General features: G+C 40.1%; 2 protein-coding genes across 4 annotated transcripts in view; one reads left to right on the top strand and one right to left on the bottom strand.

The window, feature by feature from the left end:
- Positions 1-900: 900 nt before the first annotated feature.
- On the bottom strand, positions 901-14,172 carry LOC145440926 (uncharacterized). 3 transcript variants are annotated; one of them, XM_080318703.1, is made up of 9 exons: positions 13,850-14,172; positions 11,831-11,989; positions 10,325-10,468; positions 9,964-10,132; positions 7,135-7,240; positions 6,407-6,572; positions 4,539-4,743; positions 2,380-2,525; positions 901-1,001 (listed from the first exon to the last, which is right to left on the bottom strand). In XM_080318703.1, the coding sequence occupies exons 2-9, from the start codon at positions 11,890-11,892 to the stop codon at positions 902-904; spliced, it is 1,098 nt and encodes a 365-aa protein (XP_080174829.1). In that variant the 5' UTR covers positions 11,893-11,989; positions 13,850-14,172; the 3' UTR covers position 901. The 3 variants fall into 3 exon arrangements, 2 of the variants coding, with proteins under 2 accessions (XP_080174829.1, XP_080174828.1); XR_013915653.1 differs by lacking the exon at positions 13,850-14,172 and having other exon boundaries at positions 2,380-2,487; positions 11,831-13,781; XM_080318702.1 differs by lacking the exon at positions 13,850-14,172 and having other exon boundaries at positions 11,831-13,468.
- Positions 14,173-25,621: 11,449 nt separating this feature from the next.
- Positions 25,622-26,916, top strand: part of LOC145440940 (lactadherin-like) — a 29,271-nt gene continuing 27,976 nt past the window's right edge. The window contains exon 1 of the mRNA XM_080318727.1: positions 25,622-25,751. Within this exon, the coding sequence (XP_080174853.1) occupies positions 25,673-25,751 (79 nt within the window). The 5' untranslated portion in view covers positions 25,622-25,672. The remainder of the gene's footprint in view (positions 25,752-26,916) is intronic.

Below are 26,916 nucleotides of genomic sequence, written 5' to 3'. Positions count from 1 at the left end.
GCGTAACGTAACGTTGCGGTACACACCTATGTTTTTACGGCGGTGCTAGTAAGCTACTTTCGAATCACGAACATTGATAGCTATTGCATTGTTTTTAATTTTAATTTGTAATTGTGAATGTCACTTCCAAGGCAGTCCAATTCTCGGGCGTGGGTTTGGAATACAATGTGTATTAGAAAGCTGTATTGTCCTACCAGCGTTGCCATGTCTGTTATTCTCTCTGATCAACCAAGGTTTCGTGCAATCCAAGATTTCAAGGCGCGCACTGGTGGGTGGATCGAATTCGCGAGTGGTGTTGGTCGCGGGCGTGACAGAAACTTAAATTTGGGGATTTTGTAAAGAGGGCGGTACTAGCCCCTAATCCAGCATAGGGGCGATCCCACTGTCTTGACCTCTCAAAGTGTTTATGCTACCACAAGAATAATTATTCTGGCCGTCATATATAGCATTAAACGTGAATCAAATCTGCGAGCACAAACCTTACGTGTATTTCTCATGGGAAAATAGGTCTTCAACATTGTTTAGATTTACAAGAGCTAACTATCAGAATCGCGAATTTGGATGAATGATTTGATGTAACTCAAAATCGATATTACTGCTATTGGAAATTTCGGATGCGCGTGAATATATATGAGCTATCTGTAGGACTTTGCTACGTGTTGCTGGTACAGCCGTCCTTGCAGCTGTTTTCTTGTTTGTGATTTACCTCTCATTACTGTTGCTTTCCGGCAATCGTTCCTATAAACTGGGACTTCATGATCATGATAAAAGCAAATACTATTTTTAGCGTCTAAAAGGAGTCTATTTGTGTCAATAGTCTAAATCTCGGCACTGGTTACTATCCACACATCCGCATATAAATACAGTCTTGTCTTTCACACCACTCGTTTTCAAGCATCATTCAATCACGAAATATGTATTGAGGAGAGATTTCATAGTGATGCTTATCGAGTTGCATTCTGCTCCTGAAGACATTACTCGACCACGTTGTACCGAGAGATCTGAAACAAATATATAGGAATAATATCAGTATAGTTCATGAAATTGGTAAGTATTGCGTGGTCATTATTCATACATTACTTTGTTAACAGAACAAGGGAAATACGTTGAGTTTTAGTATATTTCAGGTATTTTATTGGCGTATCAATCTATCACATTGTAGAGATTCTTGTACAATGTACAATGTACATGGATATTTTGGATAACGTCAATTCAAACCTATTGTACACCAATGTCTTGAATATAAATGATCAATGATCAATGATGCAAGTTTCTGTTGTACTAAAATCCTGAGAAACTTGCACTTAATTTTACCAAGAGTTGCAGTAAAAAGTTGCATTTATATATATTTATATATTTAGTTATTAGGGTATACGAGATACGCGAAAGGTTCCGTTGTATAATCTAACAGTTTAAGATTTGCAGGGTGTCTGCTCGTTCCGCTTTCTTTCCGCAATTGGTGTCACGCACACTTTTATGTTCCTTAGGTTTGAAACCTACACGACAGCATTTCGCTGTCATACCCGGCAGAGCTGTAAAGTATGGCGGCACTTTTCCATTTCACGGTTGGTATGACGAGATCGCCGTAATTTACATTTCTTATATATATACGGAGCAAGAACATATTACAATACAGAAATAATTTTCCGTAAAAAGCCAAGCAACGAAGCGACGCACAAAACAAGCCATATACCACACCCCACAGCCCGAAGCTCTGCAAGATTGACTCTAGACATTGCAGCGAAACTCAGTGCGGACGGCCCTAACAACATCAATAGCCTGAGAAGGGTGGTCCAATGAAAATGTAATTTTCGGCGGTCTCGGCTGGGCAACCGTAACATGGGAAACTACCTAAATTTAGGTCTGAGAATAAATCAAGCGATATACTAGGTATAGTATGGGTTGTTTGACTTCTAGCTTGCAAGTCATTGCGCCATAGATAACATCCGGATGCAGCTAGTCCATCCCGTAGGTAGGCCTACATTTGTTATGCGTATCAAAGAGAATAAAATCATACTCGCAATAGTTTTTAAGAATGTTTTTACATTACTCCTTTACATTGTGCACAATACTTGATAAATGTTGCAGTAAACAGTTGCCAAAAAATCCTATAAACAGCTTGAAGCATCATATTAAATAAATTCTGAGTATTTGTAAAGCTGCCGGAGCCTGTAAAAGAAGTTGCAAGAGTTGCAAAAACCTTCTTTAAGGACTAGTGATTTAGTGACCGGTATACTTCAACTTCCGTACAACACGTATATCAAATGCTCCTATATATGTTAACACCTATCTAGTTCTATCGCTGTACTTTCGTAGGTTCAGGATCACGCTCATGTATTTTGAGTTTGAATCAAGTTAGCCAGATCCACAAATACTTACCCTAAAAACGAAACTCCTCTAGAACATATTTCCATCTCGACCGACGATAGGATGTCATCGAAATGAGTAGCAATGAAATCGCAGACGTGATATCGCTCCTTCATAAATCTTTCCAAGTGAATGGAATGGTAAATCTTCAAATTGATCTGAAATATCGCGTGGTGTCCGATATGTTAGCGAGCTGCATGCATGGAATACCATGGAATAATGGATGGTGGTATCAGAGAATGTAGGTGCGTTACAGGAGAATTTGAGGCGGACAAATGTATTCTATTATTGCCAAATCATTCTATATCCTATGCTTTTGGGGTGACTCGACTTTCGAGCGAGAGAGCGAATGAACAAATGAACAGATTATTAAACAGACTCATGAACACCGTATGACAACCCAGGGATTCACAGTACTGGTTCGTGGACATTTGGACATGCGACACATAAGCATGTAGGTTAACATTCCTGTTAGGAGTGTGTTGGGGTTAGATACTGTATAGGATGAGGTTAGGGTTAAGATATATATAAGGGTACATTTAGGTATTATAGTTGTGGTAAAGGTTATAGTTTGGGAGTTATAAAGTCAGATGCGGAAAGGTGTCCCATGCTCCAGGGCTATGGAGCCGGTGAATTTCACCACCTACTGTAACTCCGACTCCTAACATTTTCCGTATAACGACTCTGACTCCTACTATTTTCCTCACAGAACTCCGACTCCAACTACGACTGCAACAGTGCTACGAATTTATTTCGAAAATTCTATGCCACAGCGATGATTTGATGACTTTCATGTAACCATTAAACACATGCAAACATATTATGCACGATGACATGCAAAATTGTTAACTTCGTGGCACATCTCGAAATACTGCACGATTACCATGCAAGTATTTATTTCGAAATGTCCTTTCATTTTTCATATCTTAAAAGCTTATGTATCATAGACTAATATATTCTAATACAGGGGTGTCAATCCCAAGTGACGTCGCGGGCCGGATTCAACACTCCATATCGCTCAGGGGCCGCACCAAAATTCCTCAATCTCAAAATACCTCAAAATCCATGCTCTTCTTTTTGATCTGAATACTTCACTAACTAGATTATATACACAATAGTACATTCCATTCCATTACAGATCATAAGTGTTATATTCTAGCTGCAGCTTTGTTCGCAAACAGTAGAATTGGCGATAATACGATGGGCTTCTGGATACAATTATAAACCGATAAAGTGGCTCTAACGAGATGTAAGTTGGCATATTTCTATGCTCACTTTGTTTTAGTAGCCTGTATACTGGTATCAACCATGCGTATGCCTTGTGAGGCTTGCAATAGATTTAATTGTGAACGCGGGCGTTGGAATTCGCTTCATGTCATTATAACGCAGGGGTTATTAAAGTATGGGTCGCGTAGGGTATAAATTTGGGTCACGACCACACCACAGCGATATTTTAATATGTCTGTTATATCAGCTAGATTTCTTCTCGTTTCGCGCGATCTCCTGTGGTTATTTTGTACAGTTCAACAGTCACTGTCAATAAGTCAATAAGCGAGACTTGCTGCTTACGGCAATATGTCTTGATCATGGAAATGTGCCGATCCTTGAACTACACTAATCGGCTTGCTGCTATGATATTATTTGTCTGACATTGGCTTCTCTGGAAAGCCCATACTTGAGCGGTATAACAGGTACTTCGGGGCCGACCCTTTCTGCGTTAGGGCACTTGCGAACATAAAGTTTTGTGACCAACCTGCGGCAAATCAAAAAATAGGTGGCGATAAAATCTTGACCCAAAATGACGGTAGCTGGTTACCCAAGACCTTCGATATTGATATGTCCGATCGTTGAAATGGTTCACAAACGGAAAGCTGGATATTTCAAGAAAATTTTTGTAACAAAGCAAGTAAAACTTTGAAGATTGTCAAGGTGTATGCTCGTTTAGTGTTAATTTATTATGCTGCCAGTGCCATGCATAGAGTGGCCCGCAGTTGAAATACAATAAATTTGAACCAAAGATCTAATTATGAAATGAAAATTGCAATTTACCAAAACGGTTCACAGTGCAGAACCTACCAAGGTTCTGTTGTGAACGCGAACCTCTAAATTTACGAGGTTCACACACAGAACGCGAACGTGAACCGCCCGTTGACACCATCCCTACTACTAACCCGCATACTGGACAATTCTTCCGCGGTATCGTTGATGAACCGCAGATTCGTCCTCGGCGACGCAATGTACAAGCTGTGAATTTTGAAATCCCCATTCATCAGTAGTTTCGCTTTCGTGGCTAATCTGTCGGCGAAATTCTGACTCGTGTAATTCCGCGCTCTGTCGCACCTCTTCTTGTTCAATTCTTTCCTCTGACAGTGTTTGCTTGAATAAATATAAATTAGTCTCGTAATCTTCGACGTGTGATATCATGCGTAAATCAATTTTAGCGTAATGCAAGAATGTAGGTCATTGCAAAAAGCCTGTAGAATAGTCGCGTTTTATGTATTTGTAGAACAGTAAATATATGCCACAAACGTCCAATACGAATTCAAACCATTCAATCTTCAATAGCAGAATCACCAAGACGGGAAACAAGATAGGCTTAAGGGTGCAGAGAGTAGATAGACACGAGTCGTTCAGATCACGGAACACATGGTATAAGTACGAAACGAATCATAGATGTATGCTCGATCATTATAGAGCCGGGGTCGCGAACTCAAATTTCCATTCGAAAATTTTGCACAACCCCAACCTCAATTTAGCATGTTGATTATCAAAAAATCGTCAGCCCAAATTGACTCACGTCCATTAAGGGAAGCTGGTGACTACACGTGCGCAGCAATATCAACTATGCAATTGTGAGCGAGTCTACATCTGTGTATCCAGCCAAGGGGTTCTCAACCTTTTCAACCTTATCAAGCTCGACACAAATTACGCCAACCATGATTTCGGAAACGAAAAAGAGGATATATAAAGGGGAAATTTTATAGAACTAAACTATGATCGCTGATTAATTGACTTGAAAAAAGCCATTTTTCGACATTACTCTCAGAAGACTCACGTATAATCGGTGGGAGTTCACCTTTTTTTAGTCAAATTTCGAAGAATATCCAGAACAACCCGCTTTTCCCGTGCATTTCGTGCCCCTTAGTTAAATATAGATAACATTTTCGCCCCCTCCGTACGCTTTAGCCCCAATCTGTCATTCTTTATTTTGGCCTCCCTGTCTCTCAAAATCGCCCACTGTATGGCGATATCACCAATGTTAGGAACCATTGATCCAGACTATAGCACCGTCTATAGGTATTTAGGAAAGATTTCAATCTATATCCAATCAAAGTAGTGAGCTATAGTGCTACATTGAAATTATGCGGCACGCGAAATAGTCCTATAGACAACGATGCACGAGTTATCTAGCCGCGCCGACCGTGACTGAATGTATAATGTTAACACATAATACCGGTCGCCTGTAGTTCTCCTGAAAGCAGAAATTCCCGTTCTATTAATTTTCAGGCACCCGACACTTTAATTTTCATTGTGACGAGCTGCCCAAACACCAACCGTATTAGTTATAGTAAGTTGCGCTTTAAAACGACGCTTCGACTGCATAATCTGATACCTTGTTTGCCGGGCTCGCATTCCTCAGAGGTTATTTGTATTCTTCATTTTGAAAATTAACTAAAATGTTCAGAGATGAACTGCCAATAGCATCTGGACCCTAAGAGAATACGCGACCGACCCCTAGGTATAGGTAATCTCCGTTATAGAGAATTCCTGTTTTGGCAGATTGTTATTATTGGTTTCTAGCACAAATTGTGGGGAAAAGAGTACATATGTTTTGTGATACTGATAGAGTAAACTTATTGATACTACCACAGTAATTATAAATGTTGTTGTTCGGGTATTCATGGTGGTTGACTACTATAGTCGCTATCATTCCTCTTTTTCCGAATTGTAGCAGGGCTCACTGTCGTTATATAATAGAGGATGTTCACATCGGTGTTTTCTTCCCTGTCGTACGATAAAGTGTCGGTTCCGTACTTACTGTTCCAAAAAATCGCCTTCATTGTAACGCCAGTGTGCACCTAAAAATCCTTTCCCGCCAATCAAGACATCAATGAATTGAGACGCGATGTCCCGTACGTATGTTGGCCTTGGTACATGCCGAAATATGTCAGCCATTAGTGCAGTATCGGGCGGCACATTTTCACCTATTGCAAAGCAATATATGATCAGTGATCACTAAAATACGATATCAAAATTCCTGTATGCATGTAGCTGAGAGCAACAAGATATTAAGAAGTGATTTAAAATATATCGAATAGTAATGGTGCAAGAAATGAATGCGCCACATTACCGGGAAAGATCTTTGTAGATTTAGTTGGTCAAATAAATTCACGTCCATGCCTCAAATTACGCCATCGGTTGCAGCTGCATATACAGAATGAGTGTAGGCTGCATATTCTAATACCCATTGCGATAAATTTTGACAATGATATCATACATATCCTGCCCAAGAGGTGCAGACGAGGAAGGGGAAGAGTAGGGCATCAGGTATACCCAAGGTCTGTGAGACCAATTTCAAATATTTTCAGTGGTATTATACAGATTTCTTAATGTAGTTTTTCATTCTGTCGTATCCCCAAATCACACATTTCTATCGTGATGATCTTGCGGAACAAAAGTGAATCGTGGTTAGTCGATCGGCTGATTGAGATTTGAATGAAACTTTGCAAAAAAAAAACAATAAAGCTGGTCTAAAGATCGATATACCTTGGAATGCATTTTCGTCGAGTGTGCTTTGCAGTGCACGTGGCAATCCATCGTCCTCTTTATGCATAACATCGTAAAACGGGAAAGGATGAACAACGCATCTTGCCTGCCAAATGAACATATATATGCAGTATGGGAACTATACCTGTAGCGGACGCACGGGATACTATTGTCGATTATAATGTATTCTAGGTCAGTGCTGTTCATCATTGGGATGGAGAACCTGCAAAGTTGTAGCGTTACCTAATGCACCACTCTCAGGTCAAGCTACTTCAACTGCACGTGTCAATTATAAAAAAAAAGTCATCTGCCTGTGAAATTGTGTCAATATATCTTTACCCGACTAAATAAAGGCCGTCACTTTTATACAGAGGTGGTCAAAGTAGTCAAGAAAGCTACTCAAGTAGAAGTAGAAGTAGCGACGAAAAAATCTACTCAAGTACAAGTAGAAGTACTTCCTCCATAAGCAGCCTGAAACTACTTGAAGTAGAAGTAGAATTGACTGACTTTAAAAGTACTCAAGTAAGTAAGTAGTTGTGAAAACGATCCTAATTCGTTCACATGGATTGTAAAAAGGTGTAAATTGAGCTAGGCGTAAGGTGACGAGCTTGATTCATATTGATGCATACCAGCAGGTATCCAATTTTCGATAGCATAAGCATTCGTCCACATCATGGGATGAAAATGATAGTATGGATATGAAATTGCGATACTAATCCTCTTTTTTCTCGAACAGCACGTTTTAGAAAATAGCATGGTATGGCGCGCTATTCCCCATATTATAAGGCCCGTAGTTCAGTCGAAGAGCAATACGGAGAAGTTGTATAGCATACGGTGTAAACACTTTGCGCGATTAGTAAACGTTAATAAAAAATATGGTGGACCGTAAAAAGGCCATGTTGTGTAGCTTTATTTCCGGAAATTAAAGGCATTACTACACTTGCTTTTATACTTCAACATGTATGTTATCCAGACAAAATAACTGATATTAATTATAACTTAAAGTATATGATACTGGGAATTGAAATTGAAACATAAATACTACTTCTAAAAGTGAAACATGTATTTCATGCCTTTAGTCCAGAAAGTTTCAAAGGTGGTATGCTAATACAGCTCTAAAACTAACAAAAAAAGTCAGAGTCCCCTTTTCCATGTTAGGACGCGCCATGGACATGATAGATTACGATATGACAAGTGAATGCTAGATTGCGAAACATCAGATTCGAACGTTATGATGAGCCACATATACTGTGATGAATTATTTCAAATGGGCGAAGGGCGACAATGTGGTGTGATCGAAACCACGCCAACCCGCTACCTGGATTATATTCATCAATACTTTGGTGAAATCATACTGATCACGCCGTAACCTCTGCGCGCGAAGCGCGACGAAAATTCTCGGCTTTACCCAACTTCTATGAAAATTAAATGTTGATGCTCCGTGAAAACAGACTCAAAATTCCTCAGGCTATCTTCCTGATTAGAAGATTGAACTACTTCTACTTGACAAACTGAAAATAGCGAAAAGTAAGTAAGTAGATCACAAAATATTACGAAGTAGAAGTAGAAGTACCGAAAAGCAGATCTACTTGAGTAAGTACCACAAGTAGAGGAAAACTACTTGAGTACTTCGAAAAAGTAGAAGTACTTCGTTACTGACCACCTCTGCTTTTATATAGCTGCAGAATGGTGGTTAACTATAGAGGCTGACTATTGAAACTAGTGCGCCGAACTCGCGAGATTCACCCGCAGGACATGAACCACGGATTTCAAGCGCAATGGTTCATATACTTGTTTACTGGTGTACCCTATGCCGATTTTCATGCACCCTGAGGTACATCGTGGACACAGATTTTCATACACCCTGACGTACATCGTGCACAACGATTAGGGAGCACTGTTCTATGGGTCGTATGCGCTCCGGGCAGTCATTGATGATATACTCCAATGCGCCAAAACAAGCAGCACTTTATTCGTAATTTTCCACCCAAACACAGCTGCTCCATGCAGAAGTGGGAATGTCAGAGTCTGAAAATGATTTAATGAATAAATCCTGTTACACTGTTTTGTTATCCTAAGATAGGGCGATAACGTGCGATATTTAGGTGGAAGTGCATGTATATTATATGTGCATTAACACACTGCCACTTGAATGAGTGGCTAAGTAAAAGTGATTTTCGTAAATATACACCTAATTTCATTGGGTTGACAAAAAAACAAGGGTAATTTTTCCGATCCAACTCCCGAAATACCCGCCCCCTACTCATGTTGGGCGAGTTGACTAAAAAGGATATTTTTAGATTTCGACTCTCGAAATATACATTTCCCGTCCGCTTGGCACACCTTTTGTGGTCTTTTGAGGTATTTTAAGCTTGAAAAGTGGACCGATTATTGACAAAAAGGGGGATATTTGGTCGAAGGGAGGACATTTCTTGAAAAAGGCGGTCACGCCAAAAAAGAAAAGTGGGGTCGTCATCCGAAATTCCAACAATATTCGGAGCACTGAATATTTTTTCACGGAGTCCGGGGTGAACTCGTCTTTTTAGTTTGTGGCGGGGAAGGTGCCAGTGGAGCAAATTGAAGTCGGTATTATGACAAAAACATTACGACAATCGGCTAAGAGAGGGCTACTTTCGGAAGTAATTCTTGTTTTTAATTAGCAAGGCTATTTCACGAATCTGCATACTGCTCGGAAGGCAGCTATCAAGACAAGCTTCGTAATATGGTAAATACATTCATTGCATTGTCTTGGAAAAACGTGTCTATGGGTTTAAAAAATAGTTTAAAGTGTATCTTACACACACCCCTGATCTATATAATTCATCTTACTTTGCTGGTGAAATACGATGGTATTTCGTCGACAGAAAAAGTGAACTTGAATCTCATACGGGATGTTGCGTTCTTAGGAATTAAAATATCGTCAATGGAACGATCAACGATCTGCAGGTTCATCCCGGAATCTTGTTCAATTTTACTGACATCTTTTTCCCTGAGATACCTATGAGCGGATAGCGTTAAGCAGCATGCTACTGAATCGTCGTCCGAAATTCTCATACTTTTACCGTCACGCACAGGTGTATTTTTACGTTGAAACGCATGTATATTTGGTATTCTCAAACGGATGCATATATTTAAATGATAATAAATGACCATCTCTCCATACAATATCTGCTGTTGAGCTCGTATATACCTGGTGTTAAGTACGCCATCGATTTCGAAGTTGCACGCACGACGGAACTGGTCAATTGCAATACACGATACGTATTTACACAGGGAAAGTACGTCCACGCGATGAATAGGGCTGATTTTATTACTCAATCCTCTTTCAAAGTGTCTGGAAAACGACATGCAGCTACTAAGGACAAAATTTGGTCAGGGTCGATTGCAATGATTCGAGCATACTCGAATCCGAACCGAGTTTTAATTCTAATGGTTCGAGTCCAGTATAGTAAGAGATGATTTTGCTGAGTACCGAACCTATACGCTCTCATTGCTATTAAGAGGTAATTTATGAAGTAAAATGATAACCATTTCCACTATGGAGGAATACGGCATACGAAACATAAAGCTAGCTACGCAACACGTTATTGGAAATGGATTTCTTTGAAATCGTGATCAACAACACAGCATTGCCACAAAGTGCAATGAAATATACATGATCGAAAAAATACCACATTATCATTAATGTGCATTATTTAGAACTGACATGATATTTTCGGCTGCCTACAGGTACATATTTGAACTTTTCTCGCCTTCGATACTATCATGACGTCATAATGAGTGACACTCGAATACTCGTCTTGAAGCCTAATGCTCGTTTCAGAATCATATGATTCAGGTAATCAGTCCTATGCAATACATCCTATGACCTCTAAGGTCCGCAACGCGAATTATTCGGGACAGTCATACTACTATGATTTTAAAATGGTCAGGCATTTGATACATGTTTATACCAGGTTGCTATAGTCGGGTAAGATGATAGTAAATTCGGTCAACGAGCGTTATGCAGTAAATCTGTTGTAAGGGCAAGCTCGTCTGCGGCAGTAGCCCTAATCAGAGAAAGGGTCAATATTAAATAGGTGGATCTCGCGTCTAAGCCAGGGTTGTAACCAAGTCACAAAGCTCCGAGTCACAAGTCAATCTCACTTTTGTAGTTTTGAGTCGAGTCAAGTCCAGTCATTTTCAATTCTCTACCGAGTCCAATCCAATTCAAAGTCAATGAGCAGAAGTTCGAGTCCCAGTCATGGTATTATCGCACCAAGTCATTGTGTTAATTGCTCAGTTTCCAGTTAAAGTCTTGTTAACCCCACTTTTTATAAGTCTGTTTGGTGATATCGAATGGTTCGCCTTCATAGTATACTATTTTTCCTCACTCTTGTCAGTTTCTAGTCGCATTTTGAAGTACCATATAGTACCGATAGACGAAATCTCAATAGTATGGTTACTTTACTATTCTTCGAAATTGAAATGAAATGTCTTGGCCGTCTGAGTTTCGATTCATGTGACTTGGTTCGGGTCATGCGCAACGACTCGAGTTGAGTCATTTCCGTATTTTGAGTAAACGACTAGAGTCAAGTCGAGTCATCAGAAAATCGTGACTCGAGTCATTACAGCCCTGGTCCAACCTATACTAGAAATCGGCTTGCTGTTGATATATGACAAACATAATTCGCAATGCTCAAGTGGTAAATTATACCTATCTGTTTTGTGCTTGATAAAGCTTGGCAAGACAAGCGTCCTGTTCAACTGAATCGCCATAAATATGCTGTCAAGAAATCCAAACAACTGATTGTTCGGCCCCGCGTCCAGAGCAGGAAGTAAATATGATTGGATATCCAGCTTTAGCTTCGGGTCACTGCACAGAAGAGCGGGTATGTAGTTCTTCCCGTGATTTATCTGCCTCTGTGCTGCCAACACCGTATCGTTTGCTTCGTAGTTGGTAATATTGAGAATGAACTCACTCCATTGTAGGTTACATTGCCTACTGGAAGTTATATCAATGCTTGACGATTGTGTTGTTATATTTGGCTTCGCGAAAGATTGAAACCGGTGTAGGCAGTCAAGTGAGGTATCAAAATAAATTCCTTTTTCTGTAGGAGGACACCTGGAAGGATTCCTCCTAATGATAATTATTTCACGACCCCATGCGTCGTTTGATTTTCCGCGAAATACATTCCGGCCAGTCCAAAACGCTGTCATCGTCAACACGCATACACCCAGAGTTAAAATCTTGGCAAGTTTGCGATATTTCATATCGGGGCTGCGAAAATTGCTTGTAAATCTAACCAGGCTCCTACGTGACTTGCTATTTTCTTTTCGCAATCAACGGTATGGTAACTGCAGAGAAGTAATATCTTCAGTAAGATTGGCAGAAATAAATTAGCCAGAATTCAGAAAGACTCATGACTTTAGAGAACATCGGTAATACTTCAATCGGTTTACTGCATCAATAAAACTGCACAATCTAGCCTACTCGTGGATACCGTTTTTCCTCGGCCTTTTCACGATGTGATGACTAAAAAATAAGGTCAACTATCCCCGCGACCAGGTCATTCAGTTTAAACTTTCCGTATTTACATCTGTTATTTTTCCCCGCAACCACAAAATTTGACGCCAAGAACAAAGCGTCCACAATGTGGGTTCTGAAAATATGATACGTCTATTTACCATTTAATTGCTATTTTCATTTTCTGTTCGCTATGTCTTTAGGGGCTTAGTCAGTATATCAGGGGATCACATAATGCAACGGACGATGTCAATAAAACTTTGAGTAATGGTTAAGCTCTATGTAACCTATACGAAACTTGAGAGTAACAAAGGCGGCGTTTTGTCAGTTTTCGAACAATGGTAGATCTAAGCAAAACGGATGCGAAAAATGATGAGCATGAACCGGAAATGTTGCGGATTGTAAATTAAATTGGTTGCTACAAGGAGCAGAGTCGAAGGAGTGTATGAAGAGGCGAGATATTCTTGAGGATCCCGGAGCGCTACTTCCCTCTGTTGCAAATCACGACATATTGTGCTGTGTAGAAGCACATATTATTGGGCACACGCTATTAGATCGAAACTGCCAAACTTGTGCCTAAATTATTCAACATATTTCTTGTATAGGCTGTTAAGAGCTAAAAGTAGCTCTAGCGTTCTTGCTACCGTCTGCTGCACAGTTTAATCTCGCATGAAATCACTCAGTTGGTCGTTCAAGGACTCTGTTTAATCGCAGTAAACTGGTCAAATCGAAAAAATCGACATCCTTCGATGATGTCATCTGATGCAGTGATTCCCAACCTATTTCGACTCATCTCCCCCTCATCTCGACACAAATTTTAGCCCCCCCCCCCATATTTACGGATCCGAAAGAGAGAACATGTAATCGGGAAATGTGTTCACTAGAGCTGTTCAAAAATAACTTATTTTTCGGATTCCAGCCATTCACTGAATTACATTGTTACCCTAAAAACCGCTGCACACCAAATTTGGTTCACCCATCAAGGTTAATCCGAGAATTATCAACGAAAAACTCAAATAACTCCGCTTCTACTAGTTGGAATTGAGTCAACCCAACAATTTCATGGGGTTGACGGCAAAAAATTAGGTAGGTGCTCGGAAAACCGGGTTCCACGTCTTGTTGCCGCTTAGTTGGCCATTTTTCGCGTCGTAATGAGAATAGGCAGTCTTCAAGAGCATTTTCTGACCATGTTAATCAAATATATCTCACCGAACGTTCTAACATTATCGCCCCCTTTTGTATTTTCGTCCCCTTTGTTCAGAAAATCGTCCACTGGCGGGGGATATCGCCCACGTTAAGAACCACTGTTGATGAAATGAGCGGCTGATTGTACAATACATGAATTTGGAACCCGCAAGCATGAAGTAATCGAGCTATGTATTTTTACAATAGTGCAGCTAATTCAATATTGGCTATGCATAGCCAAGGTTATACTAAGCTTCCTAATGCTGACCACTTCGGCCACTTCAATTTATAGATTAGGTCGATACAGCGTCACTCTGATGCTTTCTTTGGTATGCTGCGCTAATGAGTCTGCGGATTCTAGGAAGTAAAAATAAAATAGCATGAGCTGAGAGAAATAAAATCGAATGAATTTTGCATCGGAAATGCATTGCGATACGATGAATAATAAGTAGAGCTTTATCTTCACAGGCTAAAAACCGGTGCATTCAGGATGATTGATTCATCATGAGCATGTCAATTAGCATTGCGCACTACCCATAGTACATCGTCAGAATCTATGCACGTACACGTACACGCAGGACATATGAATCAATGGAAGTATGCCAAGTATTGATGTGTTCGACATATTATATACAGATGCTCAATGCACTCTCAATCAATTGTTGATTTTTAGTCGGCAACATTTACAGCCGCCTAATTTTAAATCGGTGTCTGAATTCGGTAGAAATCCCATTACATGAGAATATGCTGGCTAAAGAATTCACTCGATGCAAGTATTCCATGGATAATTTTTATTACCTTTAGCCAATTGGCACTGTTTGATTTGTGTCATCATTTGTTACGTCGACAGGATATACACGGGTGTAGAGGTCCATAGTAAGAACCTCCCAGAACCTAGTCACAACCCTATCTACCCGCTTATAAAGCCTGACACAACGCAATCTGTTTCTCATGGAATACCCAGCCCGCCGCGGACACACCATGTTTGGTTATGCCTTCAATGCCATGTATGGGATGTCATTACCACTGTCGTGTGGCGACCTGTTTTGTTTTCCCAGACGAATTTTTCTTCGAGTCAAAACATTTGCATATCCGCCTCACATTGCCGTGTATGGTCGCGAAATTGATGTAATTGAAATAATTTCATACATTACACAAATAGAAATAAAGATGGATTGAATACTTTTATTGGTCATGCCAGTCAAGTATTGGCTCAGTTCAGTGAGAATAAATGAACAGATACTTTAAACTACAAATAACATACGGAAAAACAGGTAAAGTTGAATACAGAAGAAGATAAACTGAACTGATTACCCATACTATACCTACGCAATATAATACAAAACTCACGTGGAAACGAGCTTGGTCTCACCATTACAATAATAAAATGTCTTATATATATTTGGTACCTAAAGTCTCTGAGTACAGAGGGTAGTATATACGCATCGGTCACCGACTAAATAAAGACGAGGAAGCGGACATGACAACTGAGCAATAAATTTCTAGAATTGATATACGATAACGTTTTTATAATAGATCAGGTAAATCTGTGTTCGACTGAAATCAAAATTCAGTCAATGATGAAGCTAAACCACAACTGAATTCAGGCAGGTAAGGTGAATATTTTCCCTACGCATCGCTTGACTTCTATAATATTTCTTCTGTTGCTATTCCAAAGTGGGCGCGTCCAAAAACCAGTGTCACACGCCTTTTGTTGGCAACAGTAAAACTGATCCGATACACAATGTTTCCAAGGTACCGTCAAGTATTTCATGGGAATCCTGTACCGTTTACCGTTCGCGTTTTCAATCACCCCTGCGAAATGACCATCGAACCCCACAAATACGGACGGTTTCGTGAGTGTCGTACGGACATCGTCGGCGACTTTGAGACTGAGCGAATGTTTGCTAAGAAATTCCGAAGGCCCGAGATCGGGAATAACTGCAGATCCTGGTTTTATATTCTCAGTCATTGATTGGATTTCGTAGTGACATTTCAAGTCTTCAGCATCTGCCAACCGTAGATCATGGATAGGTACTTCCAGATGTATATCACAGCCGAATCGAACGCGCACATAATCACCGTCTACTGCCGATTCAATTACTGCTGTTTGGGTGAACAAAAAAATATTTTCTAAGGAGGTCGGAAGGGACCGAATAGTGACAATATTTCCTGGTAAACACAGGGGATATACACGAATTCGCACTTGTGTTCCATCCCTCTCTACCTCATCGATTTCTATTAAGAAATCCTTTCCGATACCGTGCTGCACGCGTAAAAAGTCACCATTCCTGGAAATGTGGATGATTTTTACCTCTTTCCATTTCGTGACGATAAGATTTTGGTTAGAGATCGAGCGAAACGGAATTTCAACGGACTGTCCAATACGTAACCCCTGGCAATGAAATCTCTCTGGAATCTCCAGTTCAGATGTGTCTTCGCTTTTATCAAGTATGGCAGAGCTAATGCGTTTACTGGTCTTTTCGTTGAACGTCACGTAGAGGTGTGATTCTGCCAATGCCGTTACCCGACCCCGTCTTTTATGATATCGAGAGGAGATAATATCGCTATTTTTACAATCTATCTTCTCACCGTTGAATTGAACGTAGTCGTTGACTTTAAATTGTAGCATTGCAGATGATGACTCATCGTCAATTCCAGAATTCGATATCTTTTCCAAAACTCCGGAGTAAACTTCGGAAATGGAGTCAGTCGATGGAGTGTAGATTGTGATAACATTTTGAAACGAGCTCAATCTACAAATCACAACAGACTCGCACGAATGAATCTTGCTCAGGTGTGTCTTCCATCTTACAGTCTGCAATTGTATGCTTTTAAATTCCGAGAGAGAATACCTAATTCGAACTCGGTCTCCAAGCTTGAAACCCCACGTGTCACTCACAGGCACTTCAGCTACTACGGGAGTATCGACTAATTTTATGTTCTCGTTTACTTTATTTGAAGCAAGTCTATCAGCTATAATCCGTATCCTGTCAATTTTAGCCTGTTGATAAACAGCAATTGTTGTGCTCCCTCCCGCTGTATCACTTATGAACTTATGCATGGACTGCCCCATCATGTGATATCTTATCGGAGAAGATATCTATACCGTGGTTTTAAAATCCGCAATACTACTGGCTGTGCCACGATGCTACACAGAGCAATATCGTTGTATACTATATACTGCCTCTCTACACGCATTGCATAGTTTTACGTGGGCTATTACACCATCTATATTCAGCGATATACAACCCTGGTAAAACCCCGAAACTTGGTTGTTGGTATTGTAAGGGGATTTCTAAATTGCCTCTGGTCACTGTTGAAATCTTTTGAAATTGTAAATATATTTCAACAATAAACAGTAGTAATATGTAACAATGGACACAATAGATCATTGATATATAAAGCCAGCTCGTCACTGGAGTATTGCTAAATCGACACGTTTAAAGACCTCGCATACTATTCCTAATATAGACAATATGTCATAAACGGCTTGAATCGTTTGACAGCAGATCACCAGGGAGGTATTACGCTATTAACGAATCTTAATAATTTTGCCGATTTCGCCTAACCTACGGCATATCATCACTGAACTAAACGTTTCTATATTCAAGCAGCAGGAGTAAACTTTCGACTCAGTACATTTCGAGAGGCCCGCGACGTATCGACTAAAGTTGCTTTAATCTCTGCTCTGCTTAATGTAGAAGATGTTGAAAACCTAGCAAAGTTTCGAGTTTTTCAAATTAGATTAGATTTAGAATTATAGCTACACGTTTTTCTTCAAATTAGAGTAAGAATAAGAATTATAGCTGCGCCGCCGTTCCCGGAAACTTGAAAATTGAATCAAGTTCAGTTCGTATCACATAATAGTTCCTTGTCATATGCACGAGAATAAAATATGTCATTCCAGTAAGCTTGACTCGGTTCGCATTATAATGCACTCCTGTAACATTGTCAGGAAAAGCAGAAATAACATGAGAATTAGAAATATCTGACAATGTGTATCGCATCATTTAATGAATAGATGCGCTTGGTTTTCGCACTAAAACCGGGACTCACTTCTCGTGTAATAGGCCTAGGTAAGGTTTAAAATGTGGTAGGCCGACCACGTTCCCAATTGAGAAAGTAGTATCGAAATATTCACCAAAGGGTTTCGCTAAAACCACATGCCATATAAAACCAAGGACAATAAAAATACTACAATAAGTGAGACAAAGGATTTTCACGCCGTGAGGAATATGTTATCGTAGTTTTCGATCCATTGAATGGTCCATACATGTGCTCATTGTTTACGTAGCGGTGATCTCCAGGCAATGTAGGCCTAGAATCTATACCAGGTGATACTGATTTCTTGTATTTTGAGATAGGCTATAGAATGATTATTTAGTAGGTCGTCGCTTACGTTCAAACCACGAATTTCCTGTTTAGCGTCATTTATGCCCATTTTCACTCTATAATCTATCCATCGTTTTTCTCAATCAGGTCAAGTTTTTTCACCACGGCATATTCAATTATGCTAACTTTTGGCCATTATTCTACACCAAGAAAGTAATTTCTGTGTTAGCTTGACTGGTTATGCAAGTTGTAAATTTTTGCAAGATGGTATTTTTATTTGACTTCAAGGTTTTTGCCATGACAGCCGTTTTATATACTACTAAAATATGATAACACAGTTGAAATAAAGACACTTACAACTAAACAAGAAAGCATAATTTTGTTCAATGGCGCTCAACCTAACAGACTAAGGTATAAGTTGATATGTTACACTATAGACACGTAAACACTTTTAACATCACAAATGTGTTTTAAATCCAAAATCCACGCCAACATCAATATGGAAAGTGTGAAATAAAAAACGAAGTATTCAAAATAGCTTAACGAAGAAAGCGTTGTGCGGAACATGATGATAAATTAAGCTGATACTGATATTCCAACGATAAATACAATAAAAATATATGATGTAAATCAGTGGTTCCCAAACTTTTTCGGTGTCAGGGCCAAATTTAGAATTTCAGAGCACGGCCGGGGCCGCACGAATACCAGTACAATTAAACGAACCCAAATGTCATCGAAATATGAAAATTGGCATTGTTCCGATCACTCACTTGACTGCATTGGCCATTGTTATGATCATTGTGTTGCTGCGCTCCCATTGTTCAGAACAGTCGACCTTTGGAGGCTATTTCGGAGTTTTATTGCACTGGCGAGATTCCAATTTGCGTTTTTGGAATCAGTGCGAAACTAGCTTTCGATAAAGACCGGACCTATCAAAGTATGCGGACGCTTCGGTCGTGGGCTATAGGCAGGGTTACCATACCGTCCTTATTTCTCAGATTTGTCCTTATTTTGAAGGGCCACGTCTTGAAAAACTCCACTGTCCTTATTTCTAAGAAATGTCCTTATTTTCGACTTTCATCCTTATTTTGTCTTATTTTGAACCGTTCAACAACTTTGATCGTTTTCATCTGGTTATGTTGCATAATATTCTAAAATTATGCTTTTACGTTGAGATTCCATGATATCATGAATGATAGGAATTCTCGTGATTTACATACCACAAGATTTAATTCTAACTGGTTAGAGCTACGGCAGTGATTTCCTGAGTGGCGGTATAGCAGTTTCGTCTGCACCAAGCTACCGCAGCAGGCGTCATTTTAGCACTTAACATCAGTACCAGGTTCCGGCTGTTCGGTCTACAGCAGAATAAGCTCAAGCTGCGGGGAAGGCCGCATTTATTGCGTAGTGAAAAAAGGTGCAGTGCAGTTGACACATTGGTTAAAAAGTAATAAAGCTATAAATCCTTGATAAATTTTTCCAAATTATATTGCACTTTTGCATATAGTTTTAGCCACTAATAAGGCTAAATCTGGTTACTTAAAAATGAGCAGGCGCAAAAACGTTTTTCGTGACGATTATAGGAGAAAGAATTCAAAGGTATCAAACAAAACTTGAAAGGTTTCGCACATTTTAATATCTGCAATTGTGACATTAACCTGGAGGTCATAAGAGAGACCGCTATTTCAACTCACATTGATACCCCAAAACACAAGAACTGTGTCATAATGATTAATTTGAGCCAGTCGATGAATAATTTTGCCACAATTCGATCAGCACCAACGACCTCAAACTACAAGGTAGCTGCTGCTGAGGGTACCTGGGAATTCCATACCGTCAAACACCAGCAATCATTCCTCACCAACGATTGCACATCGCAATTGTTCAAAACAGTATTCCCCGACCCCAACGTCGCAAATAAGTTTTCTAAGGCCAGGACCATCAGTACAAGCATTGTTAATGGAGTTCTTGCTCCATGCGCTTAAAAATGGGTTTGTATAAACTTGGTGAACGGCATTTTTCCATCTTGGTTGACGCCTCGCCCTACGAAGGTGAGGGATGCAGTCCTGTTTCGGCCCAAGTAAACCTAGACCTATGAGCTGTCGTGAGATCCATGAAGCACTTTCTAATAACAAGCTGGTGCTGGAGCAGATTGTTTCTGGCGAAAAGTATGGAATGTGATATGCCACGGCTCGAATAAATACAACGTATATGTACAAAAAAGCTTTTTCATGCTAATCTAATTTTTGGACTGTCCTTATTTTTGGGTCAATGTCGATGGCAACCCTGGCTATAGGACTACCAATATGCTGCTTTCGGGGCGATTTAGGGATTCAGGTTTTATCGCCTGGACGCACGAACTGCGAAAATTTTCTGTAATTCATGATTGAATCGGTCAATATGATCGAGAATTGCATATATATTACCATCAATTTTTATCCTCTCTCTGCTCACGTAATCAGTTTTACAGGTAGAGCAGAGGGAAGTGTGTTTGAAAAGGTAGGGCTCCTCAATAATAATTAAACATCTTCGGACGTATATACCCGTTGGCAGGAACGAAACAGCACTTCGTCAGCCCCCCCCAAATAAAATAGTAAACTTGGGTCTTGGTCTTCCATAGGGTGATAAACCTATCCCTATCACCCTGTTCGCTTTTCCCACGAAACTTTTGTTGTATTGTAAGTGAGCCAGCGCGAAGCGCAAAAATTTCCAATAATTCATGATAAAATCGGTTAATATGATCGGGAATTGCCTATATATTGCTATCAATTACTTGTCCCCACTGCTCATGTAATCAGATTTACTGTTAGAGGTGTCTTGAAAACTGTAGGGCCCATTAGTATGATTTCGTAACATATTATTTCGTGACCTCCTGTCTGCTATATCAAAAAATATAGAATCGCCCAATACCAGCTTCTAATCTAAGAGACGCACACGATTTCAAATTGGTATTTCTTCAGTGGAATATAAATTTTCCCTGCGGGATATGGTATTTGTCTCGTGAGGTTGAAATTTCCAAGACAGTATTTTGTATATATAACGACATTTTCGGTCATCATGAGGGCAGTCCTGTCCGGCCAAGATTTTCTCGCTTGGTGTGTCGTAGCGCGGTAAAGGCTAAAGCCGATATGCCCATTACCCATTTCTATAAATCTCGCGCATTTTTCATGGGGATGCATGAGTACCCAAAAATCAAGATATTTGGCAGCATGAAATCACGCCTAGAGCAAAAAAAATCGAGAAAGATGCATAAATTTTCCAAAAAATACTCTATAATTCATGCTAATTCACGAAATAATTTTAAGCCCCGTTCGAGCTCCCCCACCCCTTCATTTGGGGTTTGGCGTGCGGCAGTTACAGTCCTGTATTTACCTATATCTACAGCTACTGCTCGTTTGACTGGACGTAACGATAGCAGTCTACTCACGACTTTCCTGCAATCTTAATTGAAAACTCCAGACTCCATGCCAAGCTAGTGTATTTTATAAAGATAAATTAGTTTTTTCTCATAACTCGATTTCTTAATATCTTTGGGGGCCGCAATAAGGCTAGCTGGGGTCCGCATGCGGCCCTCAGGGCCGCACTTGGGAATCACTGATGTAAATGATTTATGTTGACAATAAATGTCCCTGCAATGATTTTATTCTGTGTGTGGAGTTATGTGGATCTGTCTTTAAGCACCAACGGTGATCTGCAAACATGTTTAAGTCCCTGTATGCTTAATACCTTTGCGAAAGTCTTGGTGGAATCTCTCTCCTTGTTATTCGCTGTAATCACCACAGTTGACTGGAGAAGTAATCCTAATGAGAAGTCAGAAAGTGCATTTTCACAGACATCAGGGATTTATCAACAGCATCTACCAAGGCTTAAGTACGGACGCCATATATCTACATTTCATGCTTGCAGCATAATAGACATCGGTGTAGCGGTTGCTTAAATTTAAATTTCCCAAATGTTACTGCATCTTCCGTTCAACTTCAGTATCTATAGGGTAGCCGGGCGGCCATAGGCTACAGCAGTTATATTCACGAATATCTCCAGGCATGCCAGGATTTATGCCTAAAGTAGGGAATTCTTCCACGTTATTTTGTACTCCAGGTTTGTTTTATAGCAGGGGTTTAGATAGCGATATAGTGGTGGTACAGCAGTGGTACACCTATGGTTTGCTGGTTCGAATCCGACCGAGGTCGACTCCAGAATTCCTCCCTAAGTGTAAGAGATTTATCCACACTATTCCTCGCCATCTTATCCGCGTGAGCGATGTCGTAAAAAAGCCTACAGAAGTTGGCCGTGCTGCAAGTCAGCAGCACCGAAATCAAGATAAAGAAAGTCGGACTGGTGTATATGACCACTGTAGTCGACAAACACCAGAACGACCACAAATAGCAACACAACGGGGCTTTCGAAGTTTTGTGGTCGCGACCCCAAATTTCGATTTGAAAATTTGACGTGCTGATTCCTAAAACCTGGTCTCCAGAATTCCTACCTAAGTGTTGGAGGTTTATCTAGGCTCCTCTTCGCCATCTCATCCGTGTAAGCGGTGTCTTATAAAAGCCTAGAAGTGGGTCGTGATGCAAGTCGGCAGCTACGGAATAAAAATGACGAAGAAGGCCTATTGTAAATTATCATAGTAGTCGACAAACACCATGAATACCACAAACAACAAACTAGAAGCTGGTCCGCACTCTCGCCCAAACTTATTCACGTCCTATGTCGGAAAGCTGCATATGGCGACTATATATGTTCGCAGTGATAGCAATCACGCAATTGTGAACTCGTCAACCTACATCTTTAGATTCAGAATCTCAATTAAGACTATCGCAACGTATTTTGGTACTTTTGGAACTATTTCCAGTTACATGTAATCTAAGTACTCAAGTTGTCCTACTTGAAATTCTGGGTCACGCGAAATTCTGCGTCGCGCGGAATACACCTAACGACCTATAACTTATTCAACCACGCCGTGCACGTATATCATGTGTACGTATTACCGTTAACACATACCACCGTGGTTTCTATGTACCTGACACTTCAATCGTCATACTAGTGACCAGAATGGAAGAAAACTATTTGTGGAAAAGTTAACAACAATAACTTAGCGCTAAATTGGCAAAACACAATCCTTCCGTGGGTTAATACGCCCCGACATGAAATCATTGTTGCTTGCTGTTGCATGGTTAATTATTGTTGCTCCTAACGAATTGCGAGCGTGTGTTCGAGTTAAGCGGAGAATTTTCCGAATTAACGGGAGTTTAATGCATGTAATATTGCAAAAATGTTGCAAAGACCCACCTATACGTCTTTGGTATTCTGACTCGTGGTTGATACGGCGCTGATTGTAACGCAATGTGATCCACAGTTTTATCAATTTAATCGATCTCGGTAGAGCACCGGACGTATTGCGGTTTTTTAAATGCATGAAGTAATTCGTAATGGATAATCAGCATGTTTTTAAAGAGATGACGCAGAAATAGTGGTAACTCGGACTCATACACTATTCCGTAGTAACAGCAGCCTATCAGAAACCTTTCAAAATACTAAAAGGATATAGCCATTGGATGCGCCGTTGCATTCGGCGTGGATGTCTTCTGGTAAAAGAGTTTGGCGAGTGGATAATTATAGATATTCAATTAGCGGGGAATGCCGGTAATATAGTTTCAACCTATTTGGGAAATATTTGACCCTCTAATTAAAATTGTAATCTGATTTCAGGAATCCATCGTTATTTACTAATGAATCCAAGAAAACTATGGAAACAGAACATAAACAGAATGTAGAGGCTTCTGGCATCGCGTCACTTGAATACAACCAGGACGAAGTACATTTGTGGTCGATCCAACCACAGTGCTGCTTTCGCTCTCGTTGGAACGCGATGTGCTTGCCAGCCTGAACCGCATTTTATCTTTCTGTACTATGGCAGTTTTTCTCAACTCCCAATATTCTTATACGAATGCATTGAAAAACATTACTTATGTTGGCCTACCTGATTTATAAAAGATAAACAAACCAGACACCGTCTATCTGATGAACAACGAGTACAAATGCGAACCGTAGCGTCAAATGATGCACCCGTCAAGAAATAAAAATTTGAGAATCATGTGCGTCTCACAAAAGAAGTGTTTTGTTTCGCTTTCGGGAGATTCCAATATCTTTAGACCAGGGTCTCTTATTCATTACCAACCTGAATTACACTCACTTCAATTTGCAAGCCTTCTGCGCAACACAAAAATACTCACAAAAATGTCTTGTGCGATATACCTCGTACTGCATTTTGCGGGAGATAGTGCAGGGGTAACGACCAGCGCCAATCCATCGAGCGGAGGTTCATCTGGGCTTCTCTTCCCCCGCGTCGCTGTTATTATGGCAACAACAAAAGCCCAGAAAAAGACCTCATGAAAGAAAGCATTCACAAAGAACGGAAAGAGCTAGAAAGAGCAACGGCATAAGAAGATCAACGTCGAGAAAAAACTGTGACATCAAGCACTAGGCCGAGTTGGATAGCAGTTTATCGCATTGTACAGTGTGTGTGTCGTGTTCATATGAAAATATATTCTGACGATTATTGATTATATAATTATTGATTGACATGCGATAATACAATACTATGCATTATATATTTGAATAGTATATTGATGTTCTGTATCTCAGAAAAGCTCTTTACTATACATTACTGCTGCACAAACTGAACTCTATATCAACAGAGAGGAGAGAATAAAACCGTTAAAATATGATTGGCACATAAACTTGAAACATTACAATGGATATTGCCACAACACGGGCAAAGGATCACTACTTTAGACTATAATAAGGGCTCATAATAGTGCAGCACATTCCTAGTTGGTAATAAATGTTTGGAACCTGTGAATGAGTACGATGCGTGGCATTGTATAGTTTCAGCGAAGCAATCGTTTCGAATAATGGACATGGACAATTGGACATGCAATGCCTCCGTTAGTAACTGAGGTTGGTTGTTTCCTTCTGTTTGAATGCATCAACCGCAAATCCTGATACCTTAATGCTTGCCGTGGTATGAATCCAGTGGACGTCCTCGTTCCGGAAATGATTGGTTGATGCGATCCATTGCTACAGTGACGGTAGCAACGGGCGTGAAAACTGATCAGGAAGTATATATTTCGGTGGTGCACGCGGGCTTGAACATTTTACGAATATTTCGACCATAGACCTGGACGCGAGCGGCACTATAACGTTTCAAGTAATTTTCGGAGATAGCAATCCGCTTCATAACGAGAAGCATAGGACAGTATTTAGGTGGACGTGACTTAAATTCAATCGATTTCTGAACATAGAAATATATTTTATGGCAATTTAGTAAAACCAGCAAATCAGTCCAAAGCGCTAGTATGATCGGCAAACTTCACTTTTACGAGTGGAAATGTCCTGAGAGCCGAATGAAGTAGCCTTCGTCGCTGTGACTGCATATATATTTTCGAATATTCTACTGATTCCTTTTGTCAATAGTCATATTTGTTGGAAGCGTGGATACATCTTGTGATGGGAAATGTAAGATATACGTCCAGTTTTACTTCGGTAACACTGGTTCTCGTCCTCATTGCAACCTACGTGACAGAAGGTAAGATCACTTAAGTAAGCGATCATTGGTAATATTATATTGTAACTTGACCTATTAGTGCCTATAGATGTTGAAATAAATGAAACAAAAAGAATATATGTTCCGTGGGCTCCGAATCGTCAATGCTCACTTGTCCCCTTTCCTCGTGAAATCTATCGTTGTTGTAAGCCTTACAGCGTAAGGTTTTGGGTTATCGCAATGCAAGTTTTCACAAACATTTCGTTTCCCAATGTTGTTGTTATTAGTATTGTAATATATGGCGATCGGCTGCTATGGCCTTTCACGCCAGGTCTAAGAGTCTGATAAATCCATCAGCGTCACAACTGTCTGCCTGTGAGGATGACGAATTCTGCCACTGATAGTAAAATCCGCGGAGTTACATAATGTTGTTTTGTGGCAATTCAGAAACCCCAGGTACTTCTGAATGGTTCACATGTTGTCGGTGGACCAGCGTGACATACACTGAGAAAGCGAAGTTTTAAAATTCCGAAAATATCATGCGGCTACCTCATTCCGGCAATGCAGAGACTGTTCATCTCATGATCTCATCAACATGGGAGCTGAAATTGAAATCGAGCCACATCTTTATTTGCGACTGTTATGTTTGCGCATTTACGTTGGTATCGTCTGACTCTCATTTGTACATGAATACTGATCGCCGTCAATCAGCATGTCACACGTACCTTGCTTCGTATATTTATACCACCTGTTCTACCATTTACTGGTATTTCCGTAACTGCGTGGTGTGTAGTGATCGTCGGTCTCGAAGTATTTCTGCTGTACAAAATTATTTGCGTTGGTTTGATGTTGGAAGTTCGTCGTAGTATTTATTGTTTTGGAAAGACTGAAAGCAATTAGAATTTAGTGGCATTTAAGCAATGATATATAAATCATTGTACTTAGTGGGATGGTGTGAACCTCTGAAAGGTTCAGGTCTGTGTAAACGCGAACCTTTTTGAAAGGCTCTGTGTTAACGCGAACGTGAACCACATGACATCACGTGACGTCAATTTGCTAATTCCAACCCTACATTTCAGTGAAGTGGTAGCCTATGTACACGATACCTAGCGACGAATCGGGCAACATAATGCCACAATGCTGAAGTACATATTGGCGTTTTAATCGTCGCCAAATGTATCAACGGGGACAATAAAATGATATATTA

The sequence above is a fragment of the Botryllus schlosseri genome, chromosome 6 (genome assembly GCF_051294905.1).
Source record: "Botryllus schlosseri isolate E-star chromosome 6, Bs_hap1, whole genome shotgun sequence".
Taxonomy (NCBI): domain Eukaryota; kingdom Metazoa; phylum Chordata; class Ascidiacea; order Stolidobranchia; family Styelidae; genus Botryllus; species Botryllus schlosseri.
Note: the sequence above shows the minus strand (reverse complement) of the source record. Positions and strands in the feature narration are given on the sequence as shown.